The 17520-nt window shown below is 41.0% G+C and overlaps 1 protein-coding gene across 5 annotated transcripts in view; it reads right to left on the bottom strand.

The window, feature by feature from the left end:
- Positions 1 to 17520, bottom strand: part of LOC308104040 (uncharacterized protein) — a 383068-nt gene that overhangs the window by 216007 nt on the left and 149541 nt on the right. For 2 of the 5 annotated variants that reach the window (XM_080454290.1, XM_080454289.1), the window contains exons 15-18: positions 10548 to 10621; positions 10373 to 10451; positions 9241 to 9450; positions 8931 to 8998 (exon numbers count right to left, since the gene is read on the bottom strand). In XM_080454290.1, coding sequence (XP_080310416.1) covers positions 8931 to 8998; positions 9241 to 9450; positions 10373 to 10451; positions 10548 to 10621 — 431 coding nt within the window. Of the gene's footprint in view, positions 1 to 8930; positions 8999 to 9240; positions 9451 to 10372; positions 10452 to 10547; positions 10622 to 10981; positions 11682 to 12316; positions 12436 to 17520 lie in introns of all 5 variants that reach the window. The other 3 variants (XM_080454292.1, XM_080454288.1, XM_080454291.1) reach the window with 3 other exon arrangements.

Genomic DNA, 17520 nt, shown 5'->3' with positions numbered 1-17520 from the left:
CAAAAATAGTAAAACATTCCGTGAAAATATCCGATGACACATTGATGTTCAAAAGTATATAACGTTTAAAGGGATAGTTCACCCCCAAAATGGCTTTTTTCCTATCAACTAGTCACCCCATGGAGACTTGAATCCATGGATATTTGATGACCGGCAGCGGTTCCGGTAGGAGAAACAAAGAGTCTCCTTTGTGTCTCTTACCGGAACCGCTGCCTACCGCTGTCAAGTCTCCATGGGGTGACTTATCCATAGAAAAAAAAACGTTTTTTTTGGGTGAATTTTCCCTTTAAGTGTTTATTCAGTAGTTCACAAAATTAAGACATCAAATTGAAATAATGAAATGTAAGCTTGAATAACAGCCTCCATCTCAACTGTAACCTACCCTCACTCAACTCTCAACCTGATACCACATGGAAGCCCTGTCTGAAACATACTCTCTCCTTCACACTGTCTTCGTTTGTCTGTCTCATTCTCTCTGGCTGCCTCCCACCATTCTCTCACGTGGCTGCTCTCTCTCGCACGCTCTCCATCTCCTCCTCTATTTCTTCCTCTCTCTCCACATCTCCCTTCTTTCATCCCTCCATCTCCTCCACTCTTTCTCCTCCACTTCCGTCCCTTTCTTCCCCCTGCCTCTCTCTCCCCCTCTCCCTCTTCCCTGTCTGTCTCCCCTTCCCTTCCTCCCTCCCTCCATCTCTCTCTCTCTCTATCTCTCAAACACGCACGCACGCACGCTCTCACACACACACACACACACACACACACACACACACACACACACACACACACACACACACACACACACACACACAGAGGTGGCCAGGTGCAGAGCGTTGGCAGGTTTTAAAGGGTCATGTCTGGGTCAGTCCAGGAACGACATGATTACACATTTTGTGGGAACGTTGCAAAGCCGTCTTAAAAAGGACACACACACACATTTAGGTCAGAATTAGACACATTCACATAGCAAAGTCCTGCGTGTTCATTCTCTGAGAGTGAAAATCGACCTGCTAGGGTCCATTTTCAACACTCCGGGTTAAATTAGCACTCAGTCATTATTTGGATTGAATGTTGAATCAGACACTCTCTCACTATATTAAGACCTCACTACATAAAGGCCTTGTTTTAACCTATCAGAAGGAACAGACGTGGATATAACTGAATTTAAAGTTTAGAGCTGATCAGCGTTAATAACCGTTTTACTTTTAATAAGTTATATTTAATAACGGGTGACAGTGTGGTGGTTAAGCCTGACCTGGACTAAGATCATTATTACCCTCCCTTCTGTGTCTAATCCCCTCTCCCTTTCAAGCGTGATGCATACTTCTCTCTGTATGACAGTGTATAAATTAAGCATCAGCTGCCCTACAGCTGATCCCAACACACAGTAACAGAAAACCAAGGAGGGTGGGTCTGCCGCTAAGCCTTTTAAATGAGAACAAGATTAAATGGAGGAATGTGGCGATTATACTGAGGTTGGACTTCACATCGGCATTGAAAACAAAGGCAACCCACTGTATTGTTGTTAGCGCCCTCTGGTGGACAGGGATGCACACACACAGACGGCACTGCTCAACTAATAACCCAGCAGGGATTTAACTCCTCCCCCTTCCTTATGCTCTGATAATCCCATCTCTTAACTTCTAATAACCTGAGTCTTACATAATGGAATCCTGTGTCTGATGATTCCCTGCAGACCAATCAGGTTCAACCAACATCTCTTATCTGTTCTTCCCCATTGTGTCAAACTGGAAGATTGCGTCATGGTGATTTAAACCAAAATACTAAATGTTCTTTAAACCAGTGGTCCTGAACCTGTTTTCTGGATCAGGGCCTACGTAAAAATCTTGAAAGTATTCGCGGCCCACCCACTTGGATCAATGGAACTAACATAGTACACTTTAAAGGGATATTTCACTTTCCCCCCAACAAATTTGGTAATTAAATCGTCTACTCAGGCTTTAGGGAGAACCCAGGACAGTTATTAAGTTGCTTGATTCAGTATTTAGATATTTGATATTCATTTTATCAGACACACCCACTTCCTATACAAACCCATTGTAACTTCAAACTCCATTTTAACCATGTTAGATTCATCAGAAACACCCGTCCTTGGTTCTGGTGACTGATATTGTCCTTCTAATACATGAGGAGACCGTGTTTTTTCAATTACTTATTTCATTTATTTTTAATATGTTTTGGGGAAAATGAAAAAAAATCAATACAATAAAAAAATAAAAATAAAATAAAGTAATCGAAAGAACAGCCCCCTCACATATTAGGAGGGCACCAGAACCAAGGACAGGTGTTTTTGATGAATCTAACATGTTAAAAATTGAATTTGAAGTTATAATGGGATTGTATAGGAAGGGGGCGTGTCTGATAAAATTATCTAAATACTAAATCAAGCAACATAAAAACGTGCGAAAGTGAAATATCCTTTTAAGTTCTTATTGGCATCACAATGAAAAAACGTGTCAAGGGTTTCAAGAAAAATGACAATGACTTTTAAAAATGTATATTAGCGTTATATTTTCATTAAAATCATAGTGTTTTTCGAATTATTTGGGGGCCCACTTGCAATACCCTTGCGGCCCACCAGTGGGCCCTGGCCCACATTGAGAACCATAATAATAATGATTCCATGGTGTTATGACACTTTAGAGCAGTGGTTCTCAAAGTGGGGTCTGGGGAACACTAGGGGTCCTTGAGGGGCTACCAGGGGGTCCCCAGCCAAATAAGGAACAGTTTAACCATATCATTTGTACTTTGGCTATTCAAAAATAGCTGATGTACGCGCGCTGCACGTTGTGGGCTTGTAGATCTGCTATTTTAGGTAAAAAAAACTTGCATGAATGGCCGTGCACCTTCACGACGAACATGCACATTGATTTAAGTGTCCCAGTTTTAGGTGCTGAATATTTGGTCACCCTACCTTAATAGCATGCTTAAGGTGCCTTTGATCAGAAGCCTTGTGCATGGGACCTCTAAGAGTGTGCCCATGCGTGCGTGCGTGCGTGTCTCTAGCTCAGATAACCACAGTTTTAGTTGCTGGAGCGTTTCCTTCCTCTCCTCTGTGGTTTGTGAGAGTCAAACTCTAGATCTAAACACTATATAAAAACAAGGCTATATAGAAAAGAATCAGCAACCAATTGGTTTGATATGATCAAATAATTGTACATGTTTACATGTAGAGATGACCAGATTTGCCATCCGACTCGTACAACACTGAAGTACAACTGTCTGTCTCAGGACAAGAGGTATAGTAGGGGGTGCTAACCACAAAAAATGGCCAAATCGTTACGCGGCGGATAAAAGCATGAAATTTGATACAGATGTCCCTTGGGTCATCCTAAAACATCCTAGAAGGGGTGCCCAAAAAAAATCGTAAACAGGAAGTGAGTTATGGACAAAATACAAAATGGCCACTTAAACTGTTGACCGTTGACTCAAAAGACATCAAAAGAATCTCCAAAAAGCATAAAATGTGGCACACATGTCCCTTGGGTCATCCTAAGACATCCTAGAAGGGGTGCCCAAAGGAATCTGAAACAGGAAGTGAGTTATTGACGAAATTGAAAATGGCCGCCTAGTGTTGTCGATTGACTCAAAAGACAACTAAAGAATCTCATAAAAGCATACAATTTGGCATACATGTCCCTTGGGTCATCCTAAGACATCCTAGAAGGGGTGCCTGAAATGATCTGAAACAGGAAGTGAGTTATTGACTAAATTGAAAATGGCCGTGTACAGTGTTGACAGATGATGCAAAAGACACTCATAAAAAATAATCTCATAAAAGCATGACATTTGGTACAAATGTCCCTTGGGTGATCTGAATGCATCTTAAGGGGTGCCAAAAATTAAAAAAGTTTTTATAGTCTCTCAATGGAAAACACTCCTCCCCCACGGGCTGCACTGCTACAACATTCAAATCGAGCAGTTTTCCAATCTGGCATTTGGTTGATTTAGATTTTTCACTTAGCACCCCCTACTTTCCACTCTGAATGTCATCTTCAACAGGATGTGGTCTTGGTCTACCGTATGCAAGATACTGTATGTGTTTATTCTTTTCATATGCACATCAGTTAAAGGAAGGGATCAGGCCACAAGCAGTTCTATCATCATGCAGTTATAATATACACATCTTTATTTGTTAACTTTTATAGCAATACAGTTATTATAAAACGACATTCTCCCACGTGTTCATCTCATTATTAGTGAAGATGGTGCCTCTTTAAGCTGTAAGAAAAGCCCCCCCCCCCGCCCCAGTATGTAGAAGTGAAACCTATGCTCATCCACAGTTAAACAGTACACACGTCTCCATTTCAGTGTTGGCATATTATCTGGCTCCAGAGCAGTGTGGCCTCAGGGAGAGACATACTGTCGTCCAGACCTAGTTTTAAATTGGAAATGTGCAAAAGCTGACCTCTTAAAACCCCTTAAAAATCTAACCTTACAGGGTTGTAAATGAAGTCCTAGGTGAAATGTCGACCGTTAACACACAAATATAGGCTCTCCCGTCTTTATCCAGCGACCAGGGCATCCATATCAATGCCGGAAACAGCGTCCAGAAAGTATATATTTTTTGTCACCTAGACAACTAGACAACCTCTCTACCCACCTGCTTACAAAATAAGCAGGTGGGTTTAATAGAATAGCAAATATGCTATTCTATTAAAGGGTCTACACCATGAATTTCATTTTTTTTTTGGTTTTTAGTATTTTTTGGGCTCCCCAGTGTCATTTTTTTTTTTTAACATTCAGTCATTCATTCTCATTTCAGAGATTTTCAGAATGGGCGTGTCTGAACAGGCCATTTCAGAATGGCAATGCAAGTGACATCACTTGCATTGCCATTGCATTGATGCTGGCCAGACAGAATTGCTCAGTAGCCCCCCCCTGCCCAAGAGGACGTTTTGGTATTGCAGCTGAAAGTGCTGTATAAGCCAGAGACAATTGACTTGGGATGAGTATATCTGAGTGATGATTTAGGCTCAAACCTTTTGAAAAAGGTTTGAGGGACATACACCATATGATATTAAATATCAAATATTTTTTTTAAATTCATGGTGTAGATCCTTTAAACTGTAAACACAACAACAAACATAGCAGCAGTCCCTTGAACTCATTTATAGTGACAGTCAATACTATGGTGTTAATGTATAGCAGTATAAGCATGCACCTCACACAGAACATTTTAACCCCTCAAGACCTGAGGCAGATTCTATAAATGCCTTCTAAATCAGTGGTTCTCAAAATTTTCGTGACAAGGAGAACCCCCAAATGTATATTTGGCCATGGACCATTATCTGAAAATGTTTTGTGCAAGGGATCCCCAGAAGAGAAGATTTGTGTTAAAAAAGATCTAAATGATTCAACATTTTTCTTACACTTAAATAGCAAAAATAGCAGATGTACAAGCTCTCAGTGTGGCATGAAGTGATGCGCTGTGAGCTTGTAGATCTGGTATTTTTTAATAGCCAATGCTAAAATCTAAAATGACACAGATGCTTTCCCGGTTTTAATGGGTTAAAGATGGATGGGGTTGAATCGCAAAACGTGACCATGACATGTTGAACAATCAAGAATTTCACCAATTAAATTGTTTTAAACTACTACTGTTTGTGCTTACATGAATTGGTCAATTTAATGTTTGTCTGTTGATTGTATAGTAGATACTAAACACATAATTTAATAAACAAGTTTAAATTTGATTTAAAAAAAGGGAAATTCCAGTATTGTACTTTTACATAACGCAGTGAATTTTATTTCCTGATAGATGAAACAGTTTACTTTAATATACAGGATGCAACAAGCAAAATGGAATATAAAACAGAAAACTATATGAACAAAATGTATGTTGAAATACATGTTCATTTCAATGAGAGCTGATATGATTGTATAAAATATAACATGTTTAGATCAGAGCCTAGCCCATATGGGATTTTCGCATTTTGATTACCAAAAAATGCAAATATCAGCCATGATATATCATCTAATCAGTGTTGCAGCTTCTTTGCACCTTTCACTGATCACAGAGCACTTTATGAGCATGATATAATAAGAAAAATATTTTCTTAGTCTCTGTCTAAGGATCATAGTTAAAGTTTATGTAGAGAGTGAATCTTTTTCCTTTATGTTTATGTTTTTGAGACCACCGTACCTGCAGTCAACCCTGAACAAAGGACAGATAAGGGCGCAACAGTTTACCCTGGACTTTAGTTCCCAGATTGGCAATGCTCTAGTTTAGATACATTTACTTAAAACTGACCTATTTATTAGATACAACATAGAAGTATATATACAAGTCATGATAACATATATGTTTCACTTGTAACCAAAGCTCTTAGTCATCAGTGAATACATCAAGATGTCAACAACGAGAAAATAAACAGATTTAGTCATTATGACTAGTATACACCAACCAATGTAGACATATCGTATGTTCATATTCATCATAGAAAATGACTTTCATCAGTGCCACAACTCAAAGTTAGGTTTTAGTGAACTGATTTGAATGCTTCAGTACACTAACAATGCCCATCACTAGTTGTGAGCTTGTAGATCTGCTACTTTGGCGTGTGACACCGGCGTGCAACAAAGTATAAATCAATCCACATCTTCATCTCTCACACTCATCACATCAGTGTCTGCCTGGCTGGGAGCTATACGCATGGTGTCATATCCTGAAGAGGGCGCTATGGGTCCAAAATGTGTAGTCAGCCAATCGGAGACCTTGGCAGGTGACCAGCAGTATGTTTCACTTGCTGGAACAGAAGACAACAGACAGCAAGACATTTACAATGATAATAAAAACACACCCGGATGTGAAAACCCTGCAGCCCAGCACAACATCTCTACATGTCTCTCGAACTATGATGTCATTTTGACCTTGACCTCCTCTTCCACCCAAAAGTTCATCATCTCTTCAGAGCACACTACTGATCATTCTCTCCCAGTTTCATGAAAATGCACCCATCTATTCTTGTTATTTTATGCACACACACGCACATTGTAATGTCCACATAAGAGGATATAAGTAAGACTCACTACTTGGTTCTTGTGGCTCCATCATCACAAACTTCAACATCCTCTCTATCACCGCCTCCTCTCTCTTCTTCCATTCTTCTTGTGTTAAAGTTTTCTTTCCGGTCAGTCTTTCAAACAGGGTCATCGGTCGTGTCTCCTTGTCACAATATCAACAGGTAAGAGAGGGAAAATTCACTGACAACATCTTTGTACATAATAGTGTTTGTATGCATTTTTGTGTGAATTTGTTATGCTATGTTGATGAATTGAATGTATAGGCCCACAATGGAAACAAGTCCCCAGGACCCTTTTGTGTTATCCTTTTAGCCTAAATGTACCTTTCTGCTGTTTGTGTTTATATTTCTGACTAATAAAGTATTCAATCAGCCAAAACAATTATGATAGTTACATAAAAAGAAACATCACGGACATGTTTAACTAAAAGTAATGTAATATTAATAAAGACATTGGAGCCATGGAGGAAAAAGGAACACATATTACTGTTCTTATAATGATCATGTCTGATGGAGAAATAACATCAATAATGATACAAAATAAATCCGTTACAATGATCATGTACTCTTTGAAACATCTTCCTCTCTCTCACTTACATCAGTGTCTGCCAGGCTGGCAACTTCACTCATGGTGTCAAATTCTGAAAAGCGTGTTTCACCACTCACTGGAACAGAAGACAACAGACAGCAAGACATTTACAATGATAATATGAACCATGATGTAATTTTGACCTTGACCTCTTCCACACAAAAGTTTATCATTATATGGCAACCTACTGATCATTCCCTACAAGTTAAAGGGACTACACCATGAATTTTAACTTTTTCTTCTTTTTTGTGTGTTTTTGGTCTCCCCTACCTCTCTTATATCCCCCAAAATACCCCAGTTTGAGCACTCAGGCTTTCTATCTGGGGTTTTATGTAAATTGAAAACAGGCCAAACTGATTTGCCCCCGAAAGTGACTTCACTAGCGGTACAATAAGCCCTGTTTTTCAGTTCAAACATAAAAAAATGTGGGGTTGTGTTTTTAGTTTTTTTTACTTTTTCCACACAGAACCAGGATATAACATGCATACAAACTGGCTCAATAGTGCTACGTGCCAAATCAGGACAATGTGGTATTGCAGGTAAAAGTGCTTTATAAGCCAGAGAGAAGTTAGTTGGAATGAGTATATCCTGAGGCTTGATTTAGGCTCAAACCTTTTGAAAAACGTTTGAGGGACATAAGCAATATGATAATAAATATTTTAAAAAATAATTTAAATTCATGGTGTAGATCCTTTAAATGAAAATACACCCATCCATTCTTATGTAACGCACGCACGCACGCACGCACGCACGCACGCACGCACGCACGCACGCACGCACGCACGCACGCACGCACGCACACACACACACACACACACACACACACACACACACACACACACACACACACACACACCAATTACGAAATCATTGCTGTCGGGCAGAAGCTGTATCTCCATATTTCAACTTTTTCCTAAATGAATGCCCTAAGTAGTGAAAATAGTGTTGGCTTTATAAATGTTGAACCAATAAAAAGCATTAACGAGCTTGTCAGTAAATAATAAATACCCATTTAAACAGGTTATTTTTGTCCATTTCCTGAAAAGTAACAGTATTGAACATACAAGGTTTCCACCTGACATGATGATATGCTGTAAACAGGATATTGATACTCACTGCTTGGAGGAAGCCACGGCATGCTGTTCCTTCCCCTGACAGCTGGTAGAGTTGATTCTACTGGCTCCTTCATCACAGACTGAAAAAAAACAAAACAAAAAAAACATAGTAAATAATTAAAATTGTGTTTTATTAATGTTTATCTATGAAGATGCTATGAAATATCTTCATCTCCCACTTACATCAGCATCAGTCTGGGTAGGAGCTTCACTCATGGTGTCATATCCTGAAGAGCGTGTTCCACCACTCACTGGAACAGAAGACAACAGAAAGCAAGACATTTACAATGATAATAAAAACACACGCACGCACGCACGCACGCACGCACGCACGCACGCACGCACGCACGCACGCACGCACGCACGCACGCACGCACGCACGCACACACACACACACACACACACACACACACACACACACACACACACACACACACACACACATACACACACACGTGTTGTGTTATGCTGCAGACAGTATATTGATACTCACTACTCGGAGGAAACCGGTCCATGCTGTTCCTTCTCCTGACAGCTGGCAGGGTTGGTTCTTCTGGCTCCGTCGCCACAGACTTCAACATCCTCTCTATCATCTCCTGCTCTCTCTTCTTCCATTCTTCTTCTCTTCTTACTTTCAATCTTTCGAACAGGGTCATCTGTGTTGAAGGTCCAAAGTGTCCTCTGTCCCTCATCAGCATGCCGACTGAGCATTCCCGCCAAGTTGTGTACAGACACGCACGCACGAACGAGCACACGCACACACACACACACACACACACACACACACACACACACACACACACACACACACACACACACACACACACACACACACACACACACACACACACACGATTACAAAATCATCGCTGTCGAGCAGAAGCCGTATCTCTGTATTTCGACTTTTATGTTATTAGTGAAAACAGTCTGTCTGTGGGTTTTATAAATATTGATCCAATCAATGAAAAGTATTAACAAGAGATTTTTGTGACTAAATAATAACTAATTAGAGCAGTGGTTCTCAACTTTTTCAGGCCATGACCCCCCAAAATAATCATATTTGACCACCCTGACAAGCACTTAAATATAGGAGTTGAGGCATTACATTTAGTTTGACATGTGGGGACCCCCCATATAGAAATCTTAGATCACATCATATAAGAACTGTGTTCCAAAAATAAATATCACCTCAGCCATTTTGTCAGGAATGTGACTTTGTGTCGTTTATGATATTGAGTTACATTTGATAACGTCTGTGTTTGGAGGAAAAAACTAAAACATCTTACTCTTTGGATAAATTAGTGCTTTTTCACCATCAGTTGATGCTTCATATCCATAGGAGAAAAAATTCCTGGGCGTTTTGTTTATTTTTGGAACACATTTCTTATATGACATGTTCTAAGATTTGCCTAATACATTAGGCAAATTCCCAATACAACAAATTACTCCGTGACCCAGGGCAATAGCAGCCTTTAGTGGCAGTATGTCACACTTCAGTGCTCTATCCATTTAAACACAGGATCCATTTAAACACAGGTTCTCTTTTTTGAAAAGTAACAGTATTGAACATACAAGGTTTCCACCCGACAGTGATGATATGCTGTAAACAGGATATTGATACTCACTGCTTGGAGGAATCAGTTCCATGCTGTTCCTTCTCCTGACAGCTGACAGGGTTGATTCTACTGGCTCCTTCACCACAGACTTATAATAAAATAAAACAAATAACAAATAATAATTAAAATGTGTGTGATTAATGTCAGACTAAAGTTTCATCTATGAAACATCTTCATCTCTTACTCTTACATCAGCATCAGTCTGGGTAGGAGCTTCACTCATGGTGTCATATCCTGAAGAGCGTGTTCCACCACTCACTGGAACAGAAGACAACAGACAGCAAGACATTTACAATGATAATAAAAACACACCTGGATGTGAAAACCCTGCAGCCCAGCACAACATCTCTACATGTCTCTGTTCCTCACATGTGAACCATGATGTCATTTTGACCTTTGACCCTCAGAGCAGCCTACTGATCATTCCCTCCAAGATTCATGAAAATGCGTCCATCCATTATCAAGCAAATGTCCGCACACTCGCAACACACACTCGCAACACACACACACACACACACGCACACACACACACACACACACACACACACACACACACACACACACACACACACACACACACACACACACACACACACACACACACACATTGATACTCACTAACGGGAGGAAAGTCCATGCTTTTTGCATCCTCTAGGTCCATCTTGTTCCTTCTCCTGACAGCTGGCAGGGTTGGTTCTTCTGGTTCTTCTGGCTCTGTCGCCACAGACTTCAACATCCTCTCTATCATCTCCTGCTCTCTCTTCTTCCATTCTTCTTCTGTTAAGATTTTCTGTCCTTTCAGTCTTTCAATCAGGGTCATCTGTCTCGAAGGTCCAAAGTGTCCTCTGTCCCTCATCACCATGTCTTCTATTTTCACCATCAGCTCTTTGACTTGTCTCTTAGAAATGTCCCACTTTTTGGAGTTTAGAACATGGTATCTGTATCCACATTTCTCCAGGATCCACCTCAGAGGTTCTCCTTCAGACTCTATGTACTCCTCAACACGTCTCTCTCCCAGCCACCATCCCTCTGTGAACAGAACCAGAGTGTGTCTCCAGGCTCTGTCCCCCAGCAGCTCCATGTGTTCCTCCACTGATCTCCTGTCAGCTTCAGAGAAACTGGACCTCATATCAACAGTCAACAGGACAGCATGGGGTTCAGGAGAACACAGAGTCACACCGTGTAGAAGGACGTCTTTGATCTTCTGTGATGGAGGTGTAGTCGACCAGTCTGGACAGTTCACCACACTCACTTTTCTTCCAGCAACTCGTTTCTGTTGTCTGACACATTCTGTCAGTTTAGTCTGGGTTTTAAACTCCTGGAATATGAAGTTTACTGTATGTTATTCATAATAATAACAACATCTTTGCTTCTGGGGGGATTCTACAAATGTCTTCTAAATCCTAACACTTTTTTTGTTGTTATAATCAGTGGTTTTCAAACTTTTTCATGTCAAGGACCCCCAAAATGATAAGTATTTGGCCGCGGACCCCCATCTGAAAATATTTTGTTCCAGGGACCGCCAGAAGCAAAGATTCAAGTTAAAAATGTTCACTTTAAAAGAATATATATTCAAAGATTTGCACACATTTTCACGATTTAAAAAAAAATAGCAGATCTACAAGCTCGTAGAGCCGCGCAACGAGCTTGTATATGTGTAAAATAATGCTTTTTTTGCTCAAATCTAGAAATGACACAGATTCGTCCCAGGTCTTAATGGGTTAAAGATTACAGACATGATGAGAATCTACATGTGTTGGACTTCATGTTCATTTGAAAATGAACATCTGTGTGTTTTGATCACTGACAGTTCATTGATCACATGATCAATGAACATTCATGACAGCAGATACTTTTACATTATCTTCAGAAAACATGTTTGATCACTTTACTGTTTACTTACTTTGAGTGAAGTCATTCATTATAACATAACATTCATATAATATTACTCACCTTGTATGGAGTTCGTTTAAACACAGTCTTCTGCAGTATGTGATTTCCAGCTTCGCTCCTCTGATACTGTTCTCCACCAACCAACATCACCTTCACATCTGGTAGACTCTGATGTTCTCCTGACACACACACACACACACACACACACACACACACACACACACACACACACACACACACACACACACACACACACACACGCACACACACACACACACACACACACCATTAGTTCACTTTACACTGATTTAGGATTGGATTCAGAGATTCAGTTGGATGAGTTATTACATCTGAGTGAGCTGCATTACATGATAAGCGGACATGAGAATATGTACCCGGATGCTGCTTTTATTACAATTGGTGATTTTAATCATTGCAATTTAAAGAAGGCTATGCCCAAATTCTATACATTTGTGGATTTCCCTACCAGAGGGGAAAACACATTAGATCAGTGCTACTGCAACATAAAAAAAAGCATTCATTTGCCATTCCCAAACCTCAATTTGGAAAATCTGACCACCTGGCAGTCCTGTTAAGGCCCACTTACATCTCTAAGCTAAAAGCAAACCCAGTCACTGTCAAAACCACGAGGATGTGGACTGACAGTGCACTGGCAGACCTACATGGCTGCCTGGAGGCCACAGACATGAATGTTTTTAAAGAGGCCACGGACAATATTCATGACTACACAGAGACTGTTGGTGGTTATGTTGAATGGTGCACTTCCATCTGCATCCCCTCTCGTACTATTCGAGTCTTCCCTAACCAAAAGCCCTGGTTCAATGCGGATGTACGCATGAAAATCAGGAACCGGTGTGCAGCTTTCAAGTCGGGGGACACCATGGAGTATAAGCGGGCTCGTTACGAGCTACGAATCAAAACCGCAAAAAAACTATACTCACAGAAACTTGAAAGCTATTATTTGGATAACAACACACATAGTATATGGCAGGGTATCCAAGCCGTCACTAACTATAAGAGAGGCACGAACGGGACAGAGATTCGAGATAACAACCTTAACAGTTTTTATGCTAGATTTGACAGACTGAATGGAGACACCCCCTCAAAATCTCCCCACAGCCCTGGGGAGACGGCACTTCAGGTGACACACACGCAGGTCCTGCGAGCGTTTGGGCAGGTCAACCCAAGAAAGGCAGCTCAGGCCCTGACGGAGTGTCGCCAAGAGTCCTGAAGGCCTGTGCTGGGCAGTTGGCAGGGGTGTACACGGACATCTTTAACAGCTCCCTTGCACAGGAAATAGTCCCCCGGCCTTTCAAATCTTCTGTCATAATACCAGTCCCTAAAAAATCCAATACAAGCAAAATGAATGATTTCAGACCATAGTCTGGTTCCTTATGCTTAGATTTACAATGTTGTCGGATTTTTTTGAAGATTTGCAAAACTATAAATTTTTGGAAAGGTTATTGTCTAAGGAATCAGAAAATCAATGTTTGCATTTGCCCAGATGTGTATATGGCGGCCATATTGGCAATTACAAAATGGCCACCCTAAAATGTACGTTTTTTAATATCTCGGCCTCTAAATAAGCTGGAACATTGATTTTAACTCCTAAACCTACATTTTCAGTGTCGAGGAATCCAATGGTGGTAATTATAAAGCTACAAAACTTTACAATATTAACCCTTAGATGCATGACTGAGTCCAAAATGACCAGATGTGGTTGTTTTCTTGCAATATCTTTGTAATTAAAAAACATTTATCAATTCTTATTGAAGATTTGCAAAACTATACATTTTTGGAAAGGTTATTGTCTAAGGAATCATAAAATCAATGTTTGCATTTGTCCAGATGTCTGTGGCCATATTGGAATTGACAAAATGGCCGCCGTAAAATGTATGTCTTGTAATATCTTGGCTTCTAAATAAGATGGAACATTGTTTTTAATGGCTAAACCTACATTTTCAGGGTCAAGGAATCCAATGGTGCAAGTTATCATTTCATTTTTTGTATCATCCCATTGACATAATCCATCATATGGGTAAAAACAGCACAGCCCAGGCAGTCAGTCAGATACTAACTCAGTGTTATTTTTATTTCTTTTAACTGTGAACTTTGGATGTTTGTGTAACCATCTTAAACATCATGACATGTGTAATCTTAGACAGTCTCTATGCATCATCATAATCATCATCATCATCATCACTTTCGTGCGTCACAGCTTGGGAATCGTCATCGTTCTGACACTGGCTGCTGCAATGACACATTTCAGTACAGGCTAAGTCCTTAGCTTTGCAGGAACATCTGCCAGAAGAACAGTCAGTTTACACTTGCATTGAACCATCTCAAGGATGGCCTTTTGGGCTGGGAGGACCTCTGTGGTCGTTGGTTTCAGCATGCCATCCAAGTGTTTGAAGTACCCATTTTGCAGGGGATGCAGCTGTGGATCCTGCATATTAATTGCTGCTTGTGCCCATGCCCTTGTTTGGACATGGATTCTCAAGATGTGCTGCTTCAGAGCTCCAGGTGTTGGAGGGAGCTTGTCACTTTCTGCCCTGTGTTTGCAGAACAGATGCCATCGCAGTTCAGGGATTGTCTTGATGTTGATACCCTTGGGTGAGTAAGTTGTAAGGACTCCAGTGTTGACAGCATTCCTTCCATCACTTCTGCTTCATCCAAAAGCATCTGTAGAGCATTGATAACATCTTCATCCGTTTTGAGGTAGACCTGCAGCCAGGTTGCCTTGCCTACCATCAAACACATCCCGATGAGCAGGTTCCTGTCCCATGACAAGACGAAGGCTGATCTGACTGACTATCTTGATACCAAAACACTAGAGTACAACAGGGGATCCTCCAAGCTGATCATCACGTCTGCTTCTAGATACACTAGGAGCAACAAAGACCTGGTCTTTGAAGAAAATAACCACGAAGAAGCAGACACACTGCTGATCCACCAGGCTGTGCTGGCTTCACAGCGAAACCCACCTGATGCACAGTTGGTATTTTTCTCCCCAGATACGGACGTTTTAGTGCTAGTCACAGCAAACTACGACCTCCTGCTGATGAACACGTCCATTTCTATGGCCTCTGGTGTTGTGCAGATTGAAGATTGTGGCGAGCTCTAGGTAAAGAAAGAGCAAAGGCTTTGCCAGCCTTCCATGCATTCACTGGGGCCGACAACACAGGGAGGTTCTCCCGTATAAGCAAGGCAACCTGGCTGCAGGTCTACCTCAAAACGGATGGAGATATTATCAAAGCTCTGCAGATGCTTTTGGATGAAGCAGAAGTGACAGAAGGAATGCTGTCAACACTGGAGTCCTTTGTATGTGCAGCTTACTCACCCAAGGGTATCAACATCAAGACAATCCCTGAACTGCGATGGCATCTGTTCTGCAAGCACAGGGCAGAAAGTGACAAGCTCCCTCCAACACCTGGAGCTCTGAAACAGCACATTTTGAGAGTCCATGTCCAAACAAGGGCATGGGCACAAGCAGCCATTGCTCTGCAGGATCCACAGCTGGATCCCCTGCAAAATGGGTACTTCAAACACTCGGGTGGCATGCTGAAACCAACGACCACAGAGGTCCTCCCAGCTCCAAAGGCCATCCTTGAGATGGTTCAATGCAAGTGCAAATCAGACTGTTCTTCTGGCAGATGTTCCTGCAAAGCTAAGGACTTAGCCTGTACTAAAATGTGTCAGTGCAGCAGCCAGTGCCAGAACGATGATGATTCCCAAGCTGTGATGCACGAAAGTGATGATGATGATGATGATGATGATGATGATGATGGATAGAGACTGTCTAAGATTACACATGTCATGATGTTTAAGATGGTTACACAAACATCCAAAGTTCACAGTTAAAAGAAATAAAAAGAACACTGAGTTAGTATCTGACTGACTGCCTGGGCTGTGCTGTTTTTACCCATATGATGGATTATGTCAATGGGATGATACAAAAAATGAAATGATAACTTGCACCATTGGATTCCTTGACCCTGAAAATGTAGGTTTAGCCGCCATTAAAAACAATGTTCCATCTTATTTAGAAGCCAAGATATTACAAAACATACATTTTACGCCGGCCATTTTGTCAATTCCAATATGGCCACAGACATCTGGGCAAATGCAAACATTGATTTTATGATTCCCTAGACAATAACCTTTCCAAAAATGTATAGTTTTGCAAATCTTCAATATGAATTGATAAATGTTTTTTTAATTACAAAGATATTGCAAGAAAACAACCACATCTGGTCATTTTGGACTCAGTCATGCATCTAAGGGTTAATATTGTAAAGTTTTGTAGCTTTATAATTACCACCATTGGATTCCTCGACACTGAAAATGTAGGTTTAAGAGTTAAAATCAATGTTCCAGCTTATTTAGAGGCCGAGATATTAAAAAACGTACATTTTAGGGTGGCCATTTTGTAATTGCCAATATGGCCGCCATATACACATCTGGGCAAATGCAAACATTGATTTTCTGATTCCTTAGACAATAACCTTTCCAAAAATGTATAGTTTTGCAAATCTTCAAAAAAATCCGACAAAATTACATAGTGAACCAGACTACCAGTGGCACTGACTTCAGTGGCAATGAAGTGCATGGAAAAGCTGGTTCTTCAGTCTATGAACGATGTTATTCCTGACTCATTGGACCTCCTACAGTTTGCCTACCGCAAAAATAGATCTGTGGATGATGCGGTGGCACTGGCACTTCATTCTACATTGGAACATCTGGAGAAAAGTAAAACATATGCACGTATGCTCTTTTTGGATTACAGCTCGGCTTTCAACACAATTAAGCCTATGAAGCTAACTGTGAAACTGGCAAACCTCGGTGTACCTACACCCACCTGCAACTGGATATTGGACTTTCTGATAGATAGGCCACAGGTGGTGAGGATGGGAAATAAGACCTCAGCCCAGCTCACGGTTAGTACTGGAAATCCTCAGGGCTGCTGCCTAAGTCCCAAACTCTACTCCGTTTACACACATGACTGCGTTTCCACCCATAAGAGTAACATCATAATAAAGTATGCCGATGACACAACCATCCTGGGCCTTATTAGAGGAGGAAACGAGTCAGGGTACAGGGAACAGGTGAACAACATCATCAGCTACGGAGAGGACAATGACCTCGTCCTCAATGTGGACAAAACGAAGGAAGTAATTCTGGATTTTAGGAGGGGACCTCCCACACTGCGACCCCTCACCATCAAAGGGACAGAGGTGGAGCAG

Source organism: Gymnoscopelus braueri (assembly GCF_963280865.1).
Source record: "Gymnoscopelus braueri genome assembly, chromosome: 17".
NCBI lineage: Eukaryota > Metazoa > Chordata > Actinopteri > Myctophiformes > Myctophidae > Gymnoscopelus > Gymnoscopelus braueri.
This window is presented reverse-complemented; position numbering and strand designations above follow the sequence as displayed.